We start from the raw sequence: 26085 nt of genomic DNA on the forward strand, positions 1-26085 counted from the left end.
ACAGACTCATACAGGATTCACACACTTCCCTCTCACAGACTCCCACAGGACTCACACACTTCCCTCTCACAGACTCACACAGGACTCACACACTTCCCTCTCACAGACTCATACAGGATTCACAGCCCTACTGTACCATCACATCTTCTCCAATTTTCCGAAATAAAGACTATCAGATGACAGCTGCTGCCCAAGGTAAATAATTCCACAACATTTGTAAAAAAATGTAAATCTCTGTGATCACACAAACACACATTAGGCTTCTTCTGCGTTTTACTGATTTCTCTCAGAACATTCTCAAATGTTTGAAAACAACAACTGAACCGTCTGGAGAAGAAACACTTCCCTCTCACAGACTCACACAGGACTCACACACTACCCTCTGACAGACTCACACAGGACTCACACACACTTCCCTCTCACAGACTCACACAGGACTCACACACTTCCCTCTCACAGACTCACACAGGACTCACACACTTCCCTCTCACAGTCTCACACAGGACTCACACACTTCCCTCTCACAGACTCACACAGGATTCACACACTTCCCTCTCACAGACTCATACAGGACTCACACACTTCCCTCTCACAGACTCACACAGGACTCACACACTTCCCTCTCACAGACTCACACAGGACTCACACACTTCCCTCTCACAGACTCATACAGGACTCACACACTACCCTCTCACAGACTCACACACTTCCCTCTCACAGACTCACACAGGACTCACACACTTCCCTCTCACAGTCTCACACAGGACTCACACACTTCCCTCTCACAGACTCACACAGGACTCACACACACTTCCCTCTCACAGACTCACACAGGACTCACACACTTCCCTCTCACAGACTCACACAGGACTCACACACTTCCCTCTCACAGTCTCACACAGGACTCACACACTTCCCTCTCACAGACTCACACAGGATTCACACACTTCCCTCTCACAGACTCATACAGGACTCACACACTTCCCTCTCACAGACTCCCACAGGACTCACACACTTCCCTCTCACAGACTCACACAGGACTCACACACTTCCCTCTCACAGACTCACACAGGACTCACACACTTCCCTCTCACAGACTCACACAGGATTCACACACTTCCCTCTCACAGACTCATACAGGACTCACACACTACCCTCTCACAGACTCACACACTTCCCTCTCACAGACTCACACAGGACTCACACACTTCCCTCTCACAGTCTCACACAGGACTCACACACTTCCCTCTCACAGACTCACACAGGATTCACACACTTCCCTCTCACAGACTCACACAGGAAGAATCAACCAGGCAGTAGTGAACATATGTACTCGCTCAGAGGTTAGAGGTCAGGGGTCAGATTTGTACTTACTTGTCCTCTTTCTCGTAGATGTTCAGTCCGAGAGCGTCCACTCCTAACCACAGCTCCGTCCCCTTCTTATTCTTGATGTCAAAGTAGTTGACCCCGTACATCTCCAGGTCTTGAGCTATCTTCAGATACTCCAGCATGGCGTCCTCCCTGGGCCGCAGAGAGACAAGAAGCCAACAGCCTCAGCTGCCTGTACTTTTCCACTGAATAACAGATCCAAACTCAACAGCAGGTCTGAGCCCACGCTGCCAGAGCTCCACACATCACAGGAGCAGAGAGAGAGCACACAGGGACAGCAGACAACTCAGAGATGTGCTTTTATGGTTTTCTACCATTCATCGCTATGCTTCACCTTCCAATATGGTGCCCCTGGTCATTTTTTAAGAGTGAAACCTAAAAAAAACCATTTGTCCTCTGGATGGTCCACTGTCTGAGTAAGACAAAATTACAACAATACTTAGTTCCCTGAGAACGGAGCAGACATGAGAATTCCAGGATGGAAAAGCAGAGGCTGAGTGTGGACAGACACAGAGTAAAACCCTCAGATATGAAACAGGCTGAATGTGGACAGACACAGAGTAAAACCCTCAGATATGACACAGGCTGAATGTGGACAGGCACAGAGTAAAACCCTCAGATATGAAATAGGCTGAGTGTGGACAGACACAGAGTAAAACCCTCAGATATGACACAGGCTGAATGTGGACAGACACAGAGTAAAACCCTCAGATATGACACAGGCTGAATGTGGACAGGCACAGAGTAAAACCCTCAGATATGAAATAGGCTGAGTGTGGACAGACACAGAGTAAAACCCTCAGATATGACACAGGCTGAGTGTGGGCGGGGCCAGAGACACCTGCTGTCTGACCTCAGCATGCCACGGTGTTCCTCATGCCACACCTGGATCCTCTCCTCCCACTGTTCCTTGGATAACTTGTGCTGCTCCAGGACACTGCGGGAAAGAAGGAAGAAAGAAAGTGAGAAAGCAGGGAAAACCGACTTAGACTGATCTGTTAATCTGGTGTCACTCCTACCATCGAAGTACCAGCCCTGGTTCCCACTGAGAAACTGAAATAATTCACTTTACCATTACCATTACAGTTACGATTACCATTACCATTACATTTCTATGGTAACAGATACAGGCCGATCCCCACACACTCAGTTCATCCTAATCCATCCAGATCCCGGCCGCCTGTGTCAGGCCCTGTTTTAAGCTGCTCGTGCAGCCTTTCCTGCGGGTCACTCACCGCTGTGGGAGCAGGCGTTCGGAGGCCAGGTACCCCGACCTGTGCGCCTCTTTTGTGAAGTCGCCAAACTTGGCCTGTACTGAGTAGGAGGCGAGGAGCACGGCTGTCTCCGGGGGGCAGTAGATCTCGTCTGTCAGGATGTTCTCTTTGACCTGCAGGAAAAACAGCTTCCAGGTGATATCCTGGATCAGCTCCTCAGCCACATCCTCCGGGAAGAACTTGGCTCGGAACTTAAACTGCAGGGGGTTCTCTTTCTTCACGTCCTGAGACGACACCTGCAGCCAGACAATGAGCCGCACTGTGAGAGCTCAGAAATGACAGGACTCAAAAGCATCTGCTCACAGTCTACACCCCTCCCAATGTCACAGCCACACGGCCGAAACAGACCCTACTCCTGCCTTTACACACGCCCACATCTAAACACACACTCACATATAAACACACACACTCACATCTAAACACACACGCCCACATCTAAACACACACTCACATATAAACACACACACTCACATCTAAACACACACGCCCACATCTAAACACACACTCACATATAAACACACACTCATATCTAAACATACACACTAACATCTAAACACACACACTCACATCTAAACACACACACACACACACACACACTCACATCTAAACACACACACTCACATCTAAACACACACACACACACACACACACACACACACACACACACACACTCACATCTAAACACACACCCACATCTAAACACACACCCACATCTAAACACACACTCACATCTAAACACACACTCGTATCTAAACACACACTCATATCTAAACACACACACTCACATCTAAACACACACACTCACATCTAAACACACACGCCCACATCTAAACACACACGCCCACATCTAAACACACACACTCACATCTAAACACACACGCCCACATCTAAACACACACTCACATATAAACACACACACTCACATCTAAACACACACTCACATCTAAACACACACTCATATCTAAACACACACACTAAAATCTAAACACACACGCCCACATCTAAACACACACTCACATATAAACACACACACTCACATCTAAACACACACGCCCACATCTAAACACACACTCACATCTAATCACACACTCACATCTAAACACACGCCCACATCTAAACACACGCCCACATCTAAACACACACTCACATATAAACACACACACTCACATCTAAACACACACGCCCACATCTAAACACGCCCACATCTAAACACACGCCCACATCTAAACACACACTCACATATAAACACACACTCACATCTAAACACACACGCCCACATCTAAACACACACTCACATATAAACACACACACTTACATCTAAACACACACGCCCACATCTAAACACACACTCACATCTAAACACACACTCACATCTAAACACACACTCACATCTAAACACACGCCCACATCTAAACACACACTCACATCTAAACACACACACACTCACATCTAAACACACACTCACATCTAAACACACGCTCACATCTAAACACATGCTCATATCTAAACACACACAATAACATCTAAACACACACACACACACACATCTAAAACACGCCCACATCTAAACACACACTCACATCTAAACACACACTCATATCTAAACACACACACATCTAAACACACACACTCACATCTAAACACACACTCACATCTAAACACACACTCACATCTAAACACATGCCCACATCTAAACACACACACTCACATCTAAACATCATCTTCCTCATGTCATCATCATTTATGAGCAGTCTGAACTTAAGGAAATACTCTGACACACTGGACAGTAACACAGAGACTGAAAAGTCACACAGAGAGTGAACAGTTACACAGAGAGTGAACAGTCACACAGAGAGTGAACAGTCACACAGAGACTGAATAGTAACACAGAGAGTGAACAGTAACACAGAGACTGAACAGTCACACAGAGAGTGAACAGTCACACAGAGACTGAACAGTAACACGTGTTCAGGAAGCAGCAAACTACTGATTTAGTTGGGAGGGATTTTTAATGATTCTGTATAGACTGATGCTTAAATTAAATAAATCTCTTCATCAATCTGTTGACATTTTAAACACTTGACTTCATCTACACAAAGCAATTTGATGACAGTGTTCCAGAGGAAAAGTAAGAAACATGGCAGATGAAAACAGACCAGATAAAAAAACTAACTCGGGAATGCAATGGATTTACAAATCTAAGCATGACCAGGGAACACACTAAAACAGTGTGCTCAGCGCTGTATCTGTGTATGTACCTTTTTGTCAAGCTTTAGCCAGGTGAGGTATCCTTTACTGTCCATATACTGAAGGCCAAAGTACCACACCTCCCGCAGGCCAATGGTCTTCACCACCTGTTGGGTCAAAACAGAATCTGGGTCAGCATTTAAGAGCCTTAAGAGCAATCGCCCAGCTGGACTCGCAGTGCCAAAGCAGATCTCCAATCAGCCAGAGTGGACAGAGTCACTGAGGAGTGTGTATGTGCGTGTGTAAACTGTACTCTGGACAGAGTCACTGAGGAGTGTGTATGTGCGTGTGTAAACTGTACTCTGGACAGAGTCACTGAGGAGTGTGTATGTGCGTGTGTAAACTTTACTCTGGACAGAGTCACTGAGGAGTGTGTTTGTGTGTGTAAACTTTACTCTGGACAGAGTCACTGAGGAGTGTGTTTGTGTGTGTAAACTTTACTCTGGACAGAGTCACTGAGGAGTGTGTTTGTGTGTGTAAACTTTACTCTGGACAGAGTCATTGATGAGTGTGTTTGTGTGTGTAAACTTTACTCTGGACAGAGTCACTGAGGAGTGTGTTTGTGTGTGTAAACCTTACTCTGGACAGAGTCATTGATGAGTGTGTTTGTGTGTGTAACCTTTACTCTGGACAGAGTCACTGATGAGTGTGTTTGTGTGTGTAAACTTTACTCTGGGCACATCCTGTGATAACATACATCTTTTATACAATTTAAATAATCTTCTGAATATGCTAATTTGTGAACATTAAAAAACTAGAGACAAAGTGGATCCAAGCCCACTAATCCCAGAGGAATGTAGAGTTCCAGGATGAAAGGATCCTGCCATAACTGGTAAGAATGTTACCCTTACATTTTTACGTTTTTCATTGGTTAGTGTTATCTCTACATCCCTCCCAACAGACACCACCCAGTTTTCACAACATGACTCAGCCCAACTACTAACACACACAAACCCTTTAATACACACACACTAACCCTTTAACACACACTAACCCTTTAATACACACACTAACCCTTTAATACACACACACTAACCCTTTAATACACACACAAACCCTTTAATACACACACTAACCCTCTAATACACACACAAACCCTTTAATACACACACACTAACCCTTTAATACACACACACTAACCCTGTAATACACACACACTAACCCTACTAACACACACTAACCCTACTAACACACACAAACCCTTTAATACACACACACTAACCCTTTAACACACTAACACACTAATCCCTCTTGGGTTTTTGGGGAGTTTTTTCTTGCCCGCCATGAGGATTAAGTCAGGGGGTGCCGTCATATTTTGATTTGACTGTTGTGGCCTGTAAAGCCCCTTGAGACTGTAAACAGTGATATTGGGCTCTAAATAAACTTGAACTTGAACTTGAACCCTTCAATACACACACACTAACCCTTTAATACACACACACTAACCCTTTAACACACACTAACCCTTTAATACACACACACTAACCCTTTAATACACACACACTAACCCTTTAACACACACACTAACCCTTTAATACACACACTAACCCTTTAATACACACACAAACCCTTTAATACACACACAAACCCTTTAATATACACACAAACCCTACTAACACACACTAACCCTTTAATACACACACTAACCCTTTAACACACACTAACCCTTTAATACACACACACTAACCCTTTAATACACACTAACCTTTTAATACACACTAACCCTACTAACACACACTAACCCTTTAACACACACTAACCCTTTAATACACACACTAACCCTTTAATACACACACTAACCCTTTAATACACACACAAACCCTACTAACACATACTAACCCTTTAATACACACACTAACCCTACTAACACACACTAACCCTTTAATACACACACTAACCCTTTAATACACACACAAACCCTACTAACACACACTAACCCTTTAATACACACACTAACCCTACTAACACACACTAACCTTTTAATACACACACAAACCCTACTAACACACACTAACCCTTTAACACACACTAACCCTTTAATACACACACTAACCCTTTAATACACACACAAACCCTTTAATACACACACAAACCCTACTAACACACACTAACCCTTTAATACACACACTAACCCTACTAACACACACTAACCCTTTAATACACACACAAACCCTACTAACACACACTAACCCTTTAATACACACACAAACCCTACTAACACACACTAACCCTTTAATACACACACTAACCCTACTAACACACACTAACCCTTTAACACACACACTAACCCTACTAACACACACTAACCCTACTAACATACACTAACCCTTTAATACACACACAAACCCTTTAATACACACACTAACCCTTTAATACACACACTAACCCTTTAATACACACACAAACCCTACTAACACACACTAACCCTTTAACACACACTAATCCTTTAATACACACACTAACCCTTTAATACACATACAAACCCTACTAACACACACTAACCCTTTAATACACACACAAACCCTACTAACACACACTAACCCTTTAATACACACACTAACCCTACTAACACACACTAACCCTTTAATACACACACAAACCCTTTAATACACACACAAACCCTACTAACACACACTAACCCTTTAATACACACACTAACCCTACTAACACACACTAACCCTTTAATACACACACAAACCCTACTAATACACACACAAACCCTACTAACACACACTAACCCTTTAATACACACACTAACCCTACTAACACACACTAACCCTTTAATACACACACAAACCCTTTAATACACACACTAACCCTACTAACACACACTAACCCTTTAATACACACACAAACCCTTTAATACACACACTAACCCTTTAACACACACTAACCCTTTAATACACACTAACCCTACTAACACACACTAACCCTTTAACACACACTAACCCTTTAATACACACACTAACCCTTTAATACACACTAACCCTTTAATACACACTAACCCTACTAACACACACTAACCCTTTAACACACACTAACCCTTTAATACACACACTAACCCTTTAATACACACACTAACCCTTTAATACACACACAAACCCTACTAACACATACTAACCCTTTAATACACACACTAACCCTACTAACACACACTAACCCTTTAATACACACACTAACCCTTTAATACACACACAAACCCTACTAACACACACTAACCCTTTAATACACACACTAACCCTACTAACACACACTAACCTTTTAATACACACACAAACCCTACTAACACACACTAACCCTTTAACACACACTAACCCTTTAATACACACACTAACCCTTTAATACACACACAAACCCTTTAATACACACACAAACCCTACTAACACACACTAACCCTTTAATACACACACTAACCCTACTAACACACACTAACCCTTTAATACACACACAAACCCTACTAACACACACTAACCCTTTAATACACACACAAACCCTACTAACACACACTAACCCTTTAATACACACACTAACCCTACTAACACACACTAACCCTTTAACACACACACTAACCCTACTAACACACACTAACCCTACTAACATACACTAACCCTTTAATACACACACAAACCCTTTAATACACACACTAACCCTTTAATACACACACTAACCCTTTAATACACACACAAACCCTACTAACACAAACTAACCCTTTAACACACACTAATCCTTTAATACACACACTAACCCTTTAATACACATACAAACCCTACTAACACACACTAACCCTTTAATACACACACAAACCCTACTAACACACACTAACCCTTTAATACACACACTAACCCTACTAACACACACTAACCCTTTAATACACACACAAACCCTTTAATACACACACAAACCCTACTAACACACACTAACCCTTTAATACACACACTAACCCTACTAACACACACTAACCCTTTAATACACACACAAACCCTACTAATACACACACAAACCCTACTAACACACACTAACCCTTTAATACACACACTAACCCTACTAACACACACTAACCCTACTAACACACACTAACCCTTTAATACACACACAAACCCTTTAATATACACACAAACCCTACTAACACACACTAACCCTTTAACACACACTAAGCCTACTAACACACACTAACCCTTTAATACACACACTAACCCTTTAATACGCACACACTAACCCTTTAATACACACAAACTGACCCTTTAATACACACACTAACCCTACTAACACACACAAACCCTCTAATACACACACTAACCCTACTAACACACACAAACCCTTTAATACACACACAAACCCTTTAACACACACTAACCCTTTAATACACACACTAACCCTTTAATACACATACAAACCCTACTAACACACACTAACCCTTTAATACACACACTAACCCTACTAACACACACTAACCCTTTAACACACACTAACCCTTTAATACACACACTAACCCTTTAATACACACACAAACCCTTTAATAACACTCAGCGGTCTGACAGTCCTTTAACAGCGTCCACACCGTGCTCCTGGACCAATGCTCATTATACATGCCGCTGCCAAATTCGACATGGAAATGTCGAGGTTTCATTTAAAGGTGTAACGTCTGTGCCCATGCCAAATTCTGCACCCATTCATTATCTCACACAGGGTGTGTTTCCTGCAGCCTGTGTGAAGAGCCAGTCCACTGGGAATGAAGCTCTTTGAGTTGGTGAAGTTCTGAAAGACAAAGAGCCGATCCCATTTCTGGGCTTTTTCCTACACTCAGAGAGGACGACAGGCTGAAGAGGGGGAGGCTGAAGTCCACACAGTCAATGACTTGAATTGAGAGATTTCTTTTCATTTAGGACAACAACGATGAGGCAGTGGAAATAAGAGAGCACTTCACAGCGGCCCTGAGCCCTGACTCCGCACGCCTGCACTCTCAGACAATCAGTTCTTTCACCAGTCACTCTATTCTGGGCCTGAGAACCGGAGGAACAGGGACCGTGACGCTGGAGCCTCGGAGCCCCTGGTATCAATATTACATATCACAGGGGTGCTCAGGACACAGTTTAATAACCTTCATTTGGATACAAACGGGCACACTGCCTCACCATCACATCACACTGCTTTAAGGCTGACCTTTCACTTCACCTATTGACCTCTTTCCCATCAGCCTTTCCACTGCACTTCTACTCCAAACTGCCCCGTGGAAGACGTCTGAGGCCATCCTCCGTTCCAGCATGTTCTCTGTGTAATGTAATCCGCCTGGAGTTACTGGAAGTAGACCTTTTAAATACAAACTGAAACATCCTATTCACAGCTCTACTGTCCAGGGGAAGAATCATGCTGAAAAACTGTATGTGACAAGTGTGAGACCTGCTTCACTAACACGTCCAATCCATCACAACAGATATTCAAAACAACTCTCAAATCCTGGGATGACCCTCCCTTCAAAGCTATGTGTTCTTCAAGTCATATCTGTAGTGAACCTCGGGTCAGAAAAGGTGCTTATGGGTTATGCTTAAGGTTTCGTCCTCCACTCCACAGGTGACACTGAAGTATATCTGATCAACTCCAGGACAGTAAACAGAGGAGTGACCATACCTGAAGGTAAATCATTCCAAAAATCTCACAGAGAAACACCTCTCTCTCTCTCTCTCTCACTCGGTCTCTCACTCTCACTCTCTGCCTCTGTCTTTCTCTCTCACTCTGTCTTTCACTGAAACTCATCTGAACCAGCTTACAAGAAAACTGGAAAGACAGTAATCTGTGGTCACATCTCTTCCCTGAATACCATGAATTACAGTTCTTTTCTCTTACAAGCTGTTCCTTACAGAGTAGTTTTGAAAAGCAAAGCGGAGAGGAAAAACCGTGGACCCTCTCTAACTACACTGTGAATGAAAACAGTGACATCACCGTGTTGAGACCAGGACGACCTACAACCTCAGAAACCTTCAAAATGGATAAGGTCACCTTCAAAATTTACAATTCAGTTTCCTTTCCTTTTCCCTTATACAAACACACACACACACACACACACACACACACATACCATTACTCATGGTATTTGCTGGCCTGTGTGCCATTCCAGTGTGAGGCCTGTGTAGGACACACCCTGATGACGACTGCGTGACTGACTGAGTGAGACTGAATGCATTCATCTCTCTCTTTATGTTACAGAAACAACAGGCAGTTTCCGCCCGTACCTGACAATGCAACACACACACGTGTCCAACAAAGACCCAGCATCTGGAAAGAGCTGTCTGGGTGTTTTGCCAGGTTCTGGATGTTATCCGCTCTCTCAGTACAGACTCTGTCACGGTCTGTCACCGCTGTTCGGCCTTAACGGCACATCTGGAAATCACGTATTCCACACAAAAGGTAGCCTTGATAAAAAAGAAACCAACCAAAGTGTATTTATCTTTTCGATCCAATTAAAGTCAAATAAAAGCCTTGGCAACAAAACAGGGAATTTACGCTTCGTTTTGTTTTTGCTTTTCATGGGTTGTGATCATTTTTTAGTTTTTGGTCAATGACAAATGTCATTTACTGGGCAGAATAAACCAGTACCTGAGCATTCCTGACAAAAGAAGCCATTCTTATCGTGATCCAGTTTTCAGATAATTCAGATCATTCCAGATGATTCTATGAGACGGACAGTATGGAGGGAGATCTGAGACATTATGCTGGTTCAGCTCAGACCAGACAGGCTTGTGTCTGGGCCCCTGCTCTTTTGGACAGGACACCCCATAGATGAGCTCACCACCCTGATTCATGCTTTCCACCCAGCCAGCCCTCTGTGTGTGGCAGAACTGGTAGTCATGGTTTTTGATGTGTGTGTGTGTGAGTTTGCGTGTGTCTGTGTGTGTGACACTGTGTGTGTGTGTGAGTTTGCGTGTGTCTGTGTGACACTGTGTGTGGCTGTGTGTGTTTGTGTGTGTGACACTGTGTGTGTGTGTGTGTGTGTGTGTGTGTGTGTGTCTGAGTGCTGATCGGTGACACATATACAGGGTCTTGCTTTATTGCCTAATATAGTCACCTATGAGGTGTTTTCCTGTTTGCCTTTCCTTGGTAAAGTATGAGTGCGCAAGAGGGTGATTAACAAAACCACCGTTATCTAAAGGGTTAACATCGGTTGCCAGTAAACTTTCCGTCGTTAAGCATTTGCACACTGCTGTGTCTGTTTCAGGCACCGTTTTGGCACAGTCGTAATTTACACAACATTTCCTTATTAAAAATAAATCCCCAGCCCCTTATCCTGCATCAGCACTTTACAAACACACTAACTACCACTGAATTTTACTGGGTTTTGTATTTTACTGGGTTTTAAAGCACCTGACATCTCATTCTTTTTTTACACTAGATCTTACATCCACGGGTGTATGTAATGTGTTTTATGGGGCGGGGTTATGGGTGTATGTAAAGTGTTTTATGGGGCGGGGTTATGGGTGTATGTAATGTGTTTTATGGGGCGGGGTTATGGGTGTATGTAATGTGTTTTATGGGGCGGGGTTATGGGTGTATGTAATGTGTTTTATGGGGCGGGGTTATGGGTGTATGTAATGTGTTTTATGGGGCGGGGTCATGGGTCATGTGTTTTAATGTCTTATGTGTTACTGCTATGATTGCTTGTTGTCCTGTTATGAGCACACTGAGGCAAATTCCTCACAGCTAAGCTGTATCGCAATAAAGTATTGAATGTTGAATAACTTTTAATGAAAACATAACGTTCGCTATTTTCTTCAAAACACGGCAACCAAGTTATTAAAGCAGTAAGTCCTCTACAGAGGCCTGCAGTTAAAACAACAGCAGAGTCAAAAAATGTGAGAACTGATGAGTCAGTCCTGCATCACTGTTCATTTCCTCACAGCGTCCTCTCATATGACCCAGGGCTTCTGTTGGGACACTTGAGCTGCTCAAAGGCCAAAAACAGCCCTGAACCGTGAATGACCGTGAATGACCGTTCACACTGTAAAAGGCCCCGCTGGGTGAAACTTTTCTCTCCGCTGTGTAAGACAGATGGCGAATCTCAGACTCAACCTGTCCATGTGTAAGCCTCAGATTCCTCCCTCTATGTGGCAAACCCGTTCGTCAAGAAGAGCACGAGCCCTGAGAAACACAATGCTTGACTCTTTCCTCTCAGGTTAACAGCTCACAGAAGAACCTGTGCTTTATCTACACAACCTGATATGATACTGTTCATTCATGTCTTATCTCTCCACACCTAGAACCAATAACACCACCTCATCCCAGAACTATTCACACATTACCACAGACTACTGCCTGTCACCCGTGAGTACTAACACTTCTCACAGACTACTGCCCGTCAGCTGTGAGTACTAACACTTCTCACAGACTACTGCCTGTCACCTGTGAGTACTAACACTTCTCACAGACTACTGCCTGTCACCTGTGAGTACTAACACTTCTCACAGACTACTGCCCGTCACCTGTGAATAATAATGAGGCAGTTTGCTCAAGGTATATTTATTTTTGTTTTGTTGTTTCTCAACTATCAATTCCAAACAATGTGTGAGGAAGCAGTGAAACTGAGAACATTTCCATTTTCTTTGTGAGAAACTATTTGCCTGAGGAGTAAAGGAAATCTTTGGCTCTAATCTTTGGCTCTAAGTCACAGTCTGCCTGCACACACCACACACACACTTCACAGACCGATCAAGAAACACAAAACCCGACAGGCTGTGGAGTCTAAGCCCGACAGGCTGAGGAGTCTAAACCCGACAGGCTGTGGAGTCTAAACCCGACAGGCTGCGGAGTCTAAACCCGACAGGCTGAGGGGTCTAAACCCGACAGGCTGTGGAGTCTAAGCCCGACAGGCTGAGGGGTCTAAACCCGACAGGCTGTGGAGTCTAAGCCCGACAGGCTGAGGAGTCTAAACCCGACAGGCTGAGGAGTCTAAGCCCGACAGGCTGTGGAGTCTAAACCCGACAGGCTGAGGAGTCTAAACCCGACAGGCTGAGGAGTCTAAACCCGACAGGCTGAGGGGTCTAAACCCGACAGGCTGTGGAGTCTAAGCCCGACAGGCTGAGGAGTCTAAACCCGACAGGCTGAGGAGTCTAAACCCGACAGGCTGAGGGGTCTAAACCCGACAGGCTGTGGAGTCTAAGCCCGACAGGCTGAGGAGTCTAAACCCGACAGGCTGAGGAGTCTAAGCCCGACAGGCTGTGGAGTATAAACCCGACAGGCTGAGGAGTCTAAACCCGACAGGCTGAGGAGTCTAAGCCCGACAGGCTGAGGAGTCTAAGCTCCAGTCTTTTCCCCGTCTCTGCGGTATCTCAGCCAATAGCTTTGCTCAGTCAATAATAATAAATCAACCATATACATCTATGATGACAATCGAACTCTTAAAAGCATACCTTAAGATAGCAAACATATTTCACGCCCAACAAAGCAAGGCAGATAAGCGGTTGCTGAAACATCCGGAAAAAAACCTCCAATGATTAGCACAGTGTGAATGGGTGTCACAGGTAATTATGAGAATTGTAAAGGCCTTTAAGAATGAGAAAAGTTCACTCGGGCGGGCAGACATGTCATCGCCGGGACCTGTTCACATGTCCCCAGATATGGCCAGACACGCTAACTCTGAGCTTCAGTAGGGAGCCTCGCGCAGGTGAGTCCACGAGAACTCACTCCTGCCTCTTCACATTCTGCTGTCTCAGGAAGATACTCGTAAGCCGGCCACGTGGAAACATGCACCGGCTAACTTTGCTTGTATCACAGGATGTAAATGGGTGAAAAATAAATACATTTTTAAGTCCTATAATTTCTCTCCTGTTGTGTTTCTTTACAAAGCTCATGTTCCTCAGGAACTTGGCGGTCAAGCCCTTTCAGTGACTAATACTCATGTGACTTTGGTTTCTTCAGCCATTTATAAGCCATTTCTATGCCATTTATAAGACTGGTTGTGTGTGGTGTGGTTCCTGGACTTTGTAAGACTGGTTGTGTGTGGTGTGGTTCCTGGACTTTGTAAGACTGGTTGTGTGTGGTGTGGTTCCTGGACTTTGTGAAACTGGTTGTGTGTGGTGTGGTTCTTGGCCATTTTGGATCAGACTTTTTCTTGCCACATGAACAACATGACAAACATAAGAGAGCATTTCTCTTATTTTATGTCTCAGTGCAGATAGACTAGTATGTTTCTCTGTTTATTTTCAGTCTCAGTGCAGATAGACTAGTATGTTTCTCTGTTTATTTTATGTCTCAGTGCAGATAGACTAGTATGTTTCTCTGTTTATTTTATGTCTCAGTGCAGATAGACTAGTATGTTTCTCTGTTTATTTTATGTCTCAGTGCAGATAGACTAGTATGTTTCTCTGTTTATTTTCAGTCTCAGTGCAGATAGACTAGTATGTTTCTCTGTTTATTTTATGTCTCAGTGCAGATAGACTAGTATGTTTCTCTGTTTATTTTATGTCTCAGTGCAGATAGACTAGTATGTTTCTCTGTTTATTTTCAGTCTCAGTGCAGATAGACTAGTATGTTTCTCTGTTTATTTTATGTCTCAGTGCAGATAGACTAGTATGTTTCTCTGTTTATTTTCAGTCTCAGTGCAGATAGACTAGTATGTTTCTCTGTTTATTTTCAGTCTCAGTGCGGATAGACTAGTATGTTTCTCTGTTTATTTTATGTCTCAGTGCAGATAGACTAGTATGTTTCTCTGTTTATTTGTAACTGGGTGTAAATGTTCTGCAGACTCCAGAGGCGGCAGTAAAGGGTTAAACACTTTATATCACTCAGACTCCAGAGGCGGCAGTAAAGGGTTAAACACTTTATATCACTCAGACTCCAGAGGCGGCAGTAAAGGGTTAAACACTTTATATCACTCACATTCACTCACTGTGTCAGGTTAGCTAGCCTGGCTAGCCTGCTTCCCTTCAGTAATTATAGGTTCCTATTTTTTTATATCAAAGTTTTTCTTTATTTGTACTTGTGAAAACACAACGCTTCACACATCAAATATTGCCTGACCTGCATCACTATACACACAATACACGACAAAAGACAAGTTCTAGGTAAAGAAGGCAAATTATTATCCCAGTTTTCATCATCAATAAAAACAATCATAAGCAAGAGCACCAAAAAAAAAAAAACCCAGAAGCAGAAGGGGAGGAGAGGCTGGATCCATACCTGATGAATACTTAACTATAGGACACTAGGCAGTTTCACTCGCTGGATCCATACCTGATGAATACTTAACTATAGGACACTAGGCAGTTTCACTCGCTGGATCCATACCTGATGAATACTTAACTATAGGACACTAGGCAGTTTCACTTGCATAAAGTGTAAGAAATGGGACCAGACCTGGTAGACCTTGTCATCATTAGATCTTGCAATAAATTACAGGTTACTTGTTTAGTTTGGCACTTAGTCAACTTTTTTAGTGGAGGAAGTTACTGAGCCTCTTTGATTTAGTAGTCAGCTGATCGTTCTCCAGCCTGATTACTCGCAGAAGTTATCTAGACTTTTCTATTTACTAGTCGTCAGATTTAGAGCCCCACCGATACAGGATTTTAAAGACCGATACCGATTTTGATATTTGAGGATTTGAAAGTCTGATAACGATATATCGGCCAAAATTCTTTTTTTTTTTTTTTCAGTAACACATAATTATTTGTGTAATTATTTAAGAGTCCTCACCAAGATAACATGACATAATGCCATTTAAAAATAAACTTGTTTTATTGTCAAACAGTACTTTGAACAAAAGTTAACAAAATATAGTTTTGATAAATAAGAGTCAAATATATAAAAATACAAAAAAGTTTTAAAAATATCAGATCCATTATAAACTACAGAGTACTACTGCTAATGCACATTAAAGGAAATAGTGTGTGTGTGTGTGTGTGTGTGTATTGTGTGGGCCTGCCATATCAACATCAAAGAGAAACTATAATAAAAAAAAAAGTCAAGCACAAATATATAATCCTTGAGAAAAATACGGGTGAAATGACTGTTGTTTGTTTACTCGCTAGAACTGCAACACTGTTTCATAAATAAACCTACAATCAGTATTGGGGCATAACTGTATTTTCAGTATTGGGGCATAACTGTATTTTCAGTATTGGGGCGTAACTGTATTTTCAGTATTGGGGCGTAACTGTATTTTCAGTATTGGGGGGAGTAATCGTTAGTCTGTCCATTACTCCTTGTTCCTTGGACTCCTTGTGAATTAAAAAAAAAAATTAATTACTCGCTAATTTAACCAAGACCTTTGGCTCTTCCACGCGGTGAGTAGACTATAGTCCGCATCAGCCTGACTGGTCTCCCCTTCCTTTCATCCATGACAGAAAACTCGCGCACTGAAAGATCTCACTATCCCCAAAATCCCTATCAGTGCAGCTTGCTCTGGGTGATTGATAAACGTTGCCATAACGACAGAGACGTTTATGCGTATGCAGCTGAATTCATTGGCTAAAAGTTTTTTGTTCCTTTGGTCAGTAGGTTAGATGAGAACTGAATTCTCCCGACAAATTTATTCATATTTTGAAAAGCAAAATCGCTGTTGTTCGCCCCATGAGTTAGGTTATGCTTTTGCCTGCAATCAAGTTCATTAGCCTACTCCACTGTACCGTTAAACATAAACGTAATTTTGATGTTTGACTGGAGGTACCAGCTCTCATGTTACTGTAGCAATACTAATTGTCATTCATTGGCTGTTAACAATGCCGATACCGATTTATCTGTAACACATATCGGCCGATAATACCAGCACGTTGATTGATCGGTTAGGCTCTAGTCAGATTCATTTAGTTTTGCTGGCTTGCTAGCTTGTTTAATGTAGGTAGAGTGTAGTTTACTGGCTTGTTTAATGTAGGTAGAGTGTAGTTTACTGGCTTGTTTAGTGTAGGTAGAGTGTAGTTTACTGGCTTGTTTAATGTAGGTAGAGTGTAGTTTACTGGCTTGTTTAATGTAGGTAGAGTGTAGTTTACTGGCTTGTTTAGTGTAGGTGGTTAACAAACTGGTTTGCCACTGGGCTGGCATCCTAATGGACAACTAGAGTTACATTAGGAGCAGAATCCACAGAAAGACAAAACAGGCCAAGGGGTTATTCTTGTTTACTAAACAATGGAGGAACACGCTGGTGACTTCAATATACAGTTGAAAAATCGACAAAGATCATTTTGGATCTCCATATTCATTTCAACGGCTTGTTTACTCACACAGGTGTGTGTGTGATGTAAAAAAGTAGTCAAACAACTCACAGTCAGCTCTACACAACCACTTCAACTGGTTCTCAGAAAAACAGAAGATCTGACATATGCTATTTGAGGAATGTGCTGAATTCAGAAAGAAGTGAAATATGAAATATGAAAATAAAAATGAAGCAGAAGAGAGAGAACGAAATACTTTTGAGAGCGGAGACTAAGGTGACAGGCGTGAACAGCGAAGGGTAGCGTGTGGAAATGAAAATCAAAGTGGCAGAATCACCTGGTCAAAGAGCTGTTTGCCTGTCGTACTGGGCTGCACGGCAAACTCCAGCTCGGCATCCATCGTCGTCACACGCACGTTCACCTGAAAAGAAAAGAGACATGACCAACAGTTTAAAACTGAGTCAGTAACAGAACATGAAGGTCTCATGAGTGTTAATGGGCCTAGCCACAGCTCTCTCACGACATTCTGTAAATACTAACGACTTCTGAATCACAATCACTCAATTCAGTCCCTACTCTTCTTTTCATGTCATTTAGTCACTGCAGACGAGCCTGTTTTAACTGTATCGGTCACTGCAGACGAGCCTGTTTTAACTGCATCGGTCACTGCAGACGAGCCTGTTTTAACTGCATCGGTCACTGCAGACGAGCCTGTTTTAACTGCATCGGTCACTGCAGACGAGCCTGTTTTAACTGTATCCGTCACTGCAGACGAGCCTGTTTTAACTGTATCGGTCACTGCAGACGAGCATGTTTTAACTGCATCGGTCACTGCAGACGAGCCTGTTTTAACTGTATCGGTCACTGCAGACGAGCCTGTTTTAACTGTATCGGTCACTGCAGACGAGCCTGTTTTAACTGCATCGGTCACTGCAGACGAGCATGTTTTAACTGCATCGGTCACTGCAGACGAGCCTGTTTTAACTGTATCGGTCACTGCAGACGAGCCTGTTTTAACTGCATCGGTCACTGCAGACGAGCCTGTTTTAACTGTATCGGTCACTGCAGACGAGCCTGTTTTAACTGTATCGGTCACTGCAGACGAGCCTGTTTTAACTGTATCAGTTCTACAAAAGTCTAAACAGTGAGAGAGAGAGGTCTTGTCATAAATCTGTGTGTGTGTGCATGGGCGTGTGTGTGTGTGTGTGTCTGTGTGCGGGTGTGCGCGTGCGTGCGGGCGTACATGTCTGTGTGTGTGTGTGTGTGCGCATGCGTGTCTGGGTGTGTGTGTGCGTGGGCGTGTGTGTGTGTCTGTGTGTGTGTGTGCGTGCGGGCGTGCATGTCTGGGTGTGTGTGTGTGTGCGCATGCGTGTCTGGGTGTGTGTGTGCGTGGGCGTGTGTGTGTGTCTGTGTGTGTGTGTGCGTGCGGGCGTGCATGTCTGGGTGTGTGTGTGTGCTCACAGAGCCACAGCACTGGAGAGCACACCGTGTAAAAGCCCAGACATTCTTCAGCTTTGGGAAAAAAGGACTGCGTCCCACTCTTTGGTTAATGTTTAACAGGGTCTGTGTACATAGGCAAGGTGGCTGTAGTTCTATGATCAACTTTGCCTCATGTTACGAGGCGACACAAAGAGTCTTTTTATGAGAAATTCCAGAGCTAAATTATCAAGGGACTCATTTTCAGGCAAAACTTCAGTCAGTTAGCTAAAGAAATAAATCTGCATTGATAAGTGTCCAATAATTTGTCCGTCAGTGACAGTGGTGCACATATAGTCTCAAATAAGTTTGCTCATTCTAAATCTCCAACATAGGCCTGAATTTACACAGGCCTGAATTTACACAGTGCTGAATTTAGACAATGCTGAGTTTTCAAGGTCAGAATGGGGAGCAAACAGAAACTGCTGAATGGAGAATCAGACAGTATTGACTCCTGACAAAATGACAGAGAGAGAGAGAGAGAGAGAGAGAGAAGAGGTAGGTGGACACTCTTTGCTAAGCGCAGGGAGCAGGTGATCACACGCATTGTGTGTGTGTGTGATCTTTCATCAGGGCCTTTGTGAGTGACAGTGAGTTTCTGTGGTGAACAAACCCAGCGAGAACCACCCACAGACAGAGGATCTCTGAGGACTGAATCATTACATGGTTACTGTATGACCATTTCCCATCACACACACAAACATCACGTTCAAACAGTCCCTACACTGACCAAACAAAGGTACTTCACTGACTACAAATGAAATCTCCAAATACAACTTAACTGACATCTCAGACACTTCTGTGGAGACGCTGAATGAAGGCAAGTCTTTAAACTTTAAAGACATTTGACGGGTCTCTGCAAACCCAGAACATCATCAGAACCAAACAGAGGTTCCTGGTGAAGGGTGTGCGGTTAACGGCTGTGTGTTTGAGAGAGCAGAGGGGTCAGAGAGAACCTGGCCATGCAGAAACATGAGGACAGGAACCTACCCTTCCTGACATTTAAATGAGTGGGGAGGAGTGGGGAGAGGGGGGGGGGTGTCCATTTGTACTGCTGAACAAAGATCTCCTTTCAGTGGTGTTCCTCCAGCACCACCGTGCATCTTAATGGATCCTCATACTGTGTAAGAACTGTTCTCAGATCAGCTGAGTGAGAGCTGGAGGATGCCTCTCTAAACCGGTACACAACAACATTACAAACCCCAGAACAGCTGAGAGTGGGAGACACAGTCACAGCCGACTGTTTGTGCACAGAGACTGAAGAACGACTGTGTGAAGGCGATGCATCAACACACAACTCCACCTCAGGTTTGACTGGTACATTATGTGAGTGGATTCCCAAAGATTTACCATGGCATTGGATTTACACAACCACCTGAGAAAGAGTACTACCAATACATTTTGAGATGGTTCTGAACATCTTAAATAATCCAGTCAAATACTGTCTAGTCCCACACGGACCCTTCAAACCTTGTCCATTCCAGTCCACTCAAACCCTGCATGAGGGCTGGCCCGAGGCATCTGCAGCTTTCCACGGTGAACGTGTGCATAATGTAAAGTGAATAAGCAATGTAAGGATGGCGCATGATGATGGAGGGCTTTTTGTTCCTCTCATCTTTTGTCCAGCATCACCCAAAGGCACAGCAGTTGTCATGGCTTTATCAGTTATTCATAGAAACAAATAATAACATTGTGCTCGGAAATGCCCAAATACGGTGATGACAGACACACCTTTGTTTGGTCACATGAAAGCAGATGTCACTAAGGTGTGAGGACGCAGAGGGACAGAGAAAGAGAAAGGAGAGAGAGAGAGAGAGAGAGAGAGAGAGAGAGAGAGGGAAATGAACTCTAATCTGTGATGCCTCCTAAATCTCACACTAAAGGTCGTTAATTTTGTTCAAGTGACAGTTAAAAGCGTTAAAATGACAGTTAAAGTTGTGATTATGTTGTACAGAACAGAAATATGTCTCAGTGTCTTCTCCAGCTTTAAGTTACACAGACAGTGTTCAGTTCTTCTTAAATTCACTCACTATCCATGTGACTGAAATAAGCTCCGGTCGCATGAGGACATGCAGACCCTGGTCTATTAACCTGTAGACCAACTGGATTAAGTCTCAATGTGTCAATGCAACATTAGTGAATGCATTTATTAACAGTGTAATGACTTTGTAACAGGACAGTGTGTTACACTGTGTTACACTGTGTTACACTGTGTTACAGCGCTGGGCTGAGGAGCTGAAGCCTGAGTGTAAGTCACATGAAGTCACTGAGGGTGTAAACACATGTTGTATTGTCAGTACCTGATCTGCCCACAAACCAACAACCACAGGGCAAAATCAAACAGGCCCTCATAAGCTCAGTCTGAGGGGTTTAAAAAAAGGTCAAAAAAGTGACTGGACCAAAGTCACACACACACACACACACACACACAAACACACACACAGCTAGCTCATTAAAAAGGACTTAAAGCAGATCTGTATTAGCCATTTATTGGTTTACTAAATGAAACCAGCCTCTGTGTTAGATTAGCCCAATACATGTGCACTAAAGCAGTGCTTAACTCCACTAAATAAGTGAAATTCACTTCACTGACTGTTTGACTCCAGAGTAACGTGTTCTTTTTTCGGGTGTGAAGTCTGTGGCCAGTGATGATGTCACTGTCACAGAAACACAATCATGACAACCCTGAGGCCACCTCAAACAAACCAATGGCTCATGTATTGACACAAGATTTTTCAACACTAAATAAAGCCAAACAGTTATACAAACAAGGCAAGGTCGACCTTTGTGTAGTACACTGCCATATATCATTTAGAAAGGAGCATATTATCCCTGTATTGTCGGGTTCCACACATTAACCAGGCAGCATTTCAGCTTAACCAACAACTCGTTTCCAGTGTGTGGACGACACACACACACAAAGCTGAAATGAACTGTTAGTCAGTTTTGGTTGGATCATGCCCGTCTACACACCCAGTAATTCACTATTGTTTTGTAATGTTTAGGCTACTTGGCGCGAGGAATACTGTAAAAACAGGCTATGTTACGTCAAAGAGACAATTATGAGCACATCGGTGAAAAATGCCGGGTCGGGGTTTCACAGGAGTCTCGTAGACAACTCGTAGAGTAGGAATAAAACTGAATGGGCAGTTGATGTTGTTACAGTGAGTTATTAATCGTCAGTAATTCGTGACCGTCCAAGTCGAAACATCAGATGTCTGACATGTATCTTAGCCACTCTTGAAGTTTATTCATTCTGTCAAATTCTAAAGGTTACTACAGAGATTGTTAAATGTTCAGTCGTCAAAACAAGAAGTAGCAAGAGGATGGCAACTTAACTGAGATCGTATGAAGAAAACAAAAACTTCACTGAACATTTACTAACTACATTGTCTCCAATATACTTTCCTCAAACTGTCCTAAAAGAGCTTACACTTGGATTACATGATTAGTTTATGAAAAAACACGAATACGGATTAAATTTAACATAAAGAACTTTAAAAGTACTCACGGGTTTAGGCATTTTGAATCCTGTGGAGGTGTTTTGTCGAAGAGCTGAGGAATTATTTCCCAGATGATTCGGAAGGGTCCGATGACGTTTCGGAGTGCCTCCTACAGCGAAAGAGGAGAAACGGGTTTCAGTAAGACACCAAATACTGACTCAGAAGCGGACTACCTTTCCTTTAAACGTTGGTGTGCTCTGGCATCAGCGTTGACGCACGTCATATATACTCATATGAATCACTATTAAATATGTAACTCCGTATTGAGTGGGCCTCGCCCTACGCGCGACAAAGGGAATCAGTCGGTAATGGCAGTTTTGGGTCTCCACCCTACTCTGCAAATATTTATTTCTGTTGCTGCCTTCAGAGGTGCGACCTATAATAGGACACGAGTTAGATGCCTAATGGATAATGCGGTGACTAGTTTCCATTTTTGAAAACTGCGAAACGAACTCGCGCTTCACAAAGGCAATCTGTTAAAGTCGCCCTTTTTTAACAGGTTTGGCTACTTCTTCAGACTGCTGTTACACTATTGCCAGTTTAATAGGCCAGTATGTAATATTTCACAGTTGCCAGACTTATTCAAATCCACACACACTATCTCTGCACTCAACAATGCCACTTTCCCAACAAATGCATTCATTATGGTCAACGTGTAGCTACAGAAACGGTTGGACTTGGGAGTGCATGGCTGGTAAAAAATACCCAAGAAAACACAAAAGGCAGACAGACAGACAGAACATTGCCTGAGCTACATCTACGACAAAGCACATCGGCTAGTTTTGATAAAACACTTCTTAGAATGTGTCTAGTTTCAAAATAAAATATAATGGCTGAAGCACACATCGCATATGCGGGCACTACGTGCCCTCCATAAATACAGCGAAGATGCCTATTAACTCATCTCCTGAGTCCTGAACAGCAATCTTTGGCTGCTGCTAACCAGCTAGCTCCATCCCACTACAGTAATCCGAGAAACACCTGTTGGGAGAGATTTTTTTCCTTTTGAATGGGGTTGCGACAGCAAGTCCTCTAACAAATGCAGAACAGAACACAGTAAGCACGGTCTGTTGTGCCGTTTCTTTTCCTAGAAACTCTGAAAACGGTTCGGTCACAAACGCCTTACCAGTGCAACTAAGATTTGAAGAAGCTCAGTCCAAGGATAACTGTGGCGCTAAAACTCCCCACCCTGTTCTGAAACCGGCGCACGGCGGCAATATGGCTGTTCCTCTGCTCTGATTCCGCACCGGCGACTCCACTTACTTCGGATGATTGCATGAGTTCCTGTTTGTAACCGCTGCTAGGCAAGAACCAGTGACAACAGCGACTCCAATCAATGACACGCAGACAGAACATGGGACCAGTAGCTTTAATCAGGATCCATCAGTCCTAAGGTTTATGGGTGACTTAACCCCCTCCTCAAATGTTCATACTGTTTATGAAAGAAAACTAATCAAAAAAGTAATTGGAATAACTCTGTTGACAATGCACAGATTTATGACTTTGATTTAAGAATCTGTTAGTCATGCATTTCCGTCAAGATTTTACAGTTCGACCTCAGGTCGTTTACTTAAGTCAGTGAGACAAGTTTTGACAAATATTTTAAGAATTGATAGTAAGATGGCAAAAGCAGGCAATGTAGGCCAGTAATACTGAATTCGGTTGTTTGAACCCACGCCCTAAACTATTTCTTCCCATCACATGTAGGCTTAGGTAACAAAGAATAATCTAATTCTTAATACAGACCACTAATTACCAGTCACTTTTTTCGTTCTTTACTTTGACAAGTCTGCTCTTTCAAAACGTGTGTAGGCTAGTTTTACTGTGTCCTCTGGCATGCTGTACCTATTAAAATATAGGCTCCAAATTAAACAACGCGTCTGACAAGCTGTTATGTTTCATGCAACTATGGTTTCCTTCATGCACCTCAGTCAAATGAGTCAACGGGTGCAAGTAAGCGCGAGGAGAGAATTCTTTCTCAGGATATCCGACCACTCATGGCAAGGTCATCATTTCAACAAAAACTCAGGGTTTAAACTGTGTCTCAACCTCGAAGGAGGAAGTAACAAACTCATATTTACATCGATACATCACGGTTTCTATTTGTGTAGCCCAACCGCATACACCCAAGCCTAAGACTAGGAAACAGCGTCAACTGAACTGGGCGTTTTCGCAAGAGCGGACCAATCATGGAGCAAGATTAAAATAGAGCCGTATATAGCCAAGGTAAATCCTGCAGCACAATATTCACCTGCGCTCTGTAAATTCGGAAGTAGGTAAGTGGAATTATTACGGGCGCCAACAATTTTACAACCTTGATGGTACATCTGAGTTCGACCGTGTGGGGTAGCATGATAAGAAATGAATCATACAACAGATGACTTTAATCAAATTACATTTACAGCCGAAATATTTAGCCCACACCTATAAATGACTAATATTAACGTATGTAGAAAAAATGATTTGCTGAGTTTTTAAACAGCTGAATTAGACTACCCCTGAAACAAAATACAACATTTTTTTTCATAGAAGTAGTGCCATTGCTATTATAATATACATACAATATATATGTGTGTGTGTGTAACATGACATATATTTCTAACTAATGATGTGTTTTAAAAATGAATGGAGGAAGTAGCTGCACTTCTGAGATTTCTCCTTGATGTTTCCAGTAAGGCATTGGAAGGCAGTGTGAGATGGTTTAAATGTCATCTCTCTCAACAACACAGACACATGAGAAAGAACAAACCTCTCACCTGCTTTTCTGATGGACTCTAAACTGAAAACTGACTACTCACCAGAAAGAATGAACAATAAAATAATACACATTCAAAACTGAGGAATCTTTTCAAGTATTTCACATCTGTGAGGTTCTCCTTCAGCTACCCTCTATACATAAAACATTAATAGCATTATAAATTATGAAACTGTATGAGTTTACTATTCTTTACCATTCATCTCAAGGGATGGGTCTGTGAGGAGAGAGTGAGAGTCTTCCTTGTCCAGGTGGTTCTGATCCAGATCAGCACCAACATGTTCAGTGTATGAAGCATGAGGTGGTTT

At 42.9% G+C, this 26085-nt stretch overlaps 1 protein-coding gene across 1 annotated transcript in view; it reads right to left on the bottom strand.

The window, feature by feature from the left end:
* Positions 1 to 24249, bottom strand: part of ezrb (ezrin b) — a 36483-nt gene extending 12234 nt beyond the window's left edge. The window contains exons 1-7 of the mRNA XM_030781197.1: positions 24149 to 24249; positions 23031 to 23131; positions 18381 to 18464; positions 4922 to 5017; positions 2625 to 2899; positions 2243 to 2326; positions 1375 to 1521 (exon numbers count right to left, since the gene is read on the bottom strand). Of these exons, the coding sequence (XP_030637057.1) occupies positions 1375 to 1521; positions 2243 to 2326; positions 2625 to 2899; positions 4922 to 5017; positions 18381 to 18464; positions 23031 to 23042 (698 nt within the window). The 5' untranslated portion in view covers positions 23043 to 23131; positions 24149 to 24249. The remainder of the gene's footprint in view (positions 1 to 1374; positions 1522 to 2242; positions 2327 to 2624; positions 2900 to 4921; positions 5018 to 18380; positions 18465 to 23030; positions 23132 to 24148) is intronic.
* Positions 24250 to 26085: the final 1836 nt, after the last annotated feature.

Source organism: Chanos chanos, chromosome 8 (assembly GCF_902362185.1).
Source record: "Chanos chanos chromosome 8, fChaCha1.1, whole genome shotgun sequence".
Lineage (NCBI taxonomy): Eukaryota > Metazoa > Chordata > Actinopteri > Gonorynchiformes > Chanidae > Chanos > Chanos chanos.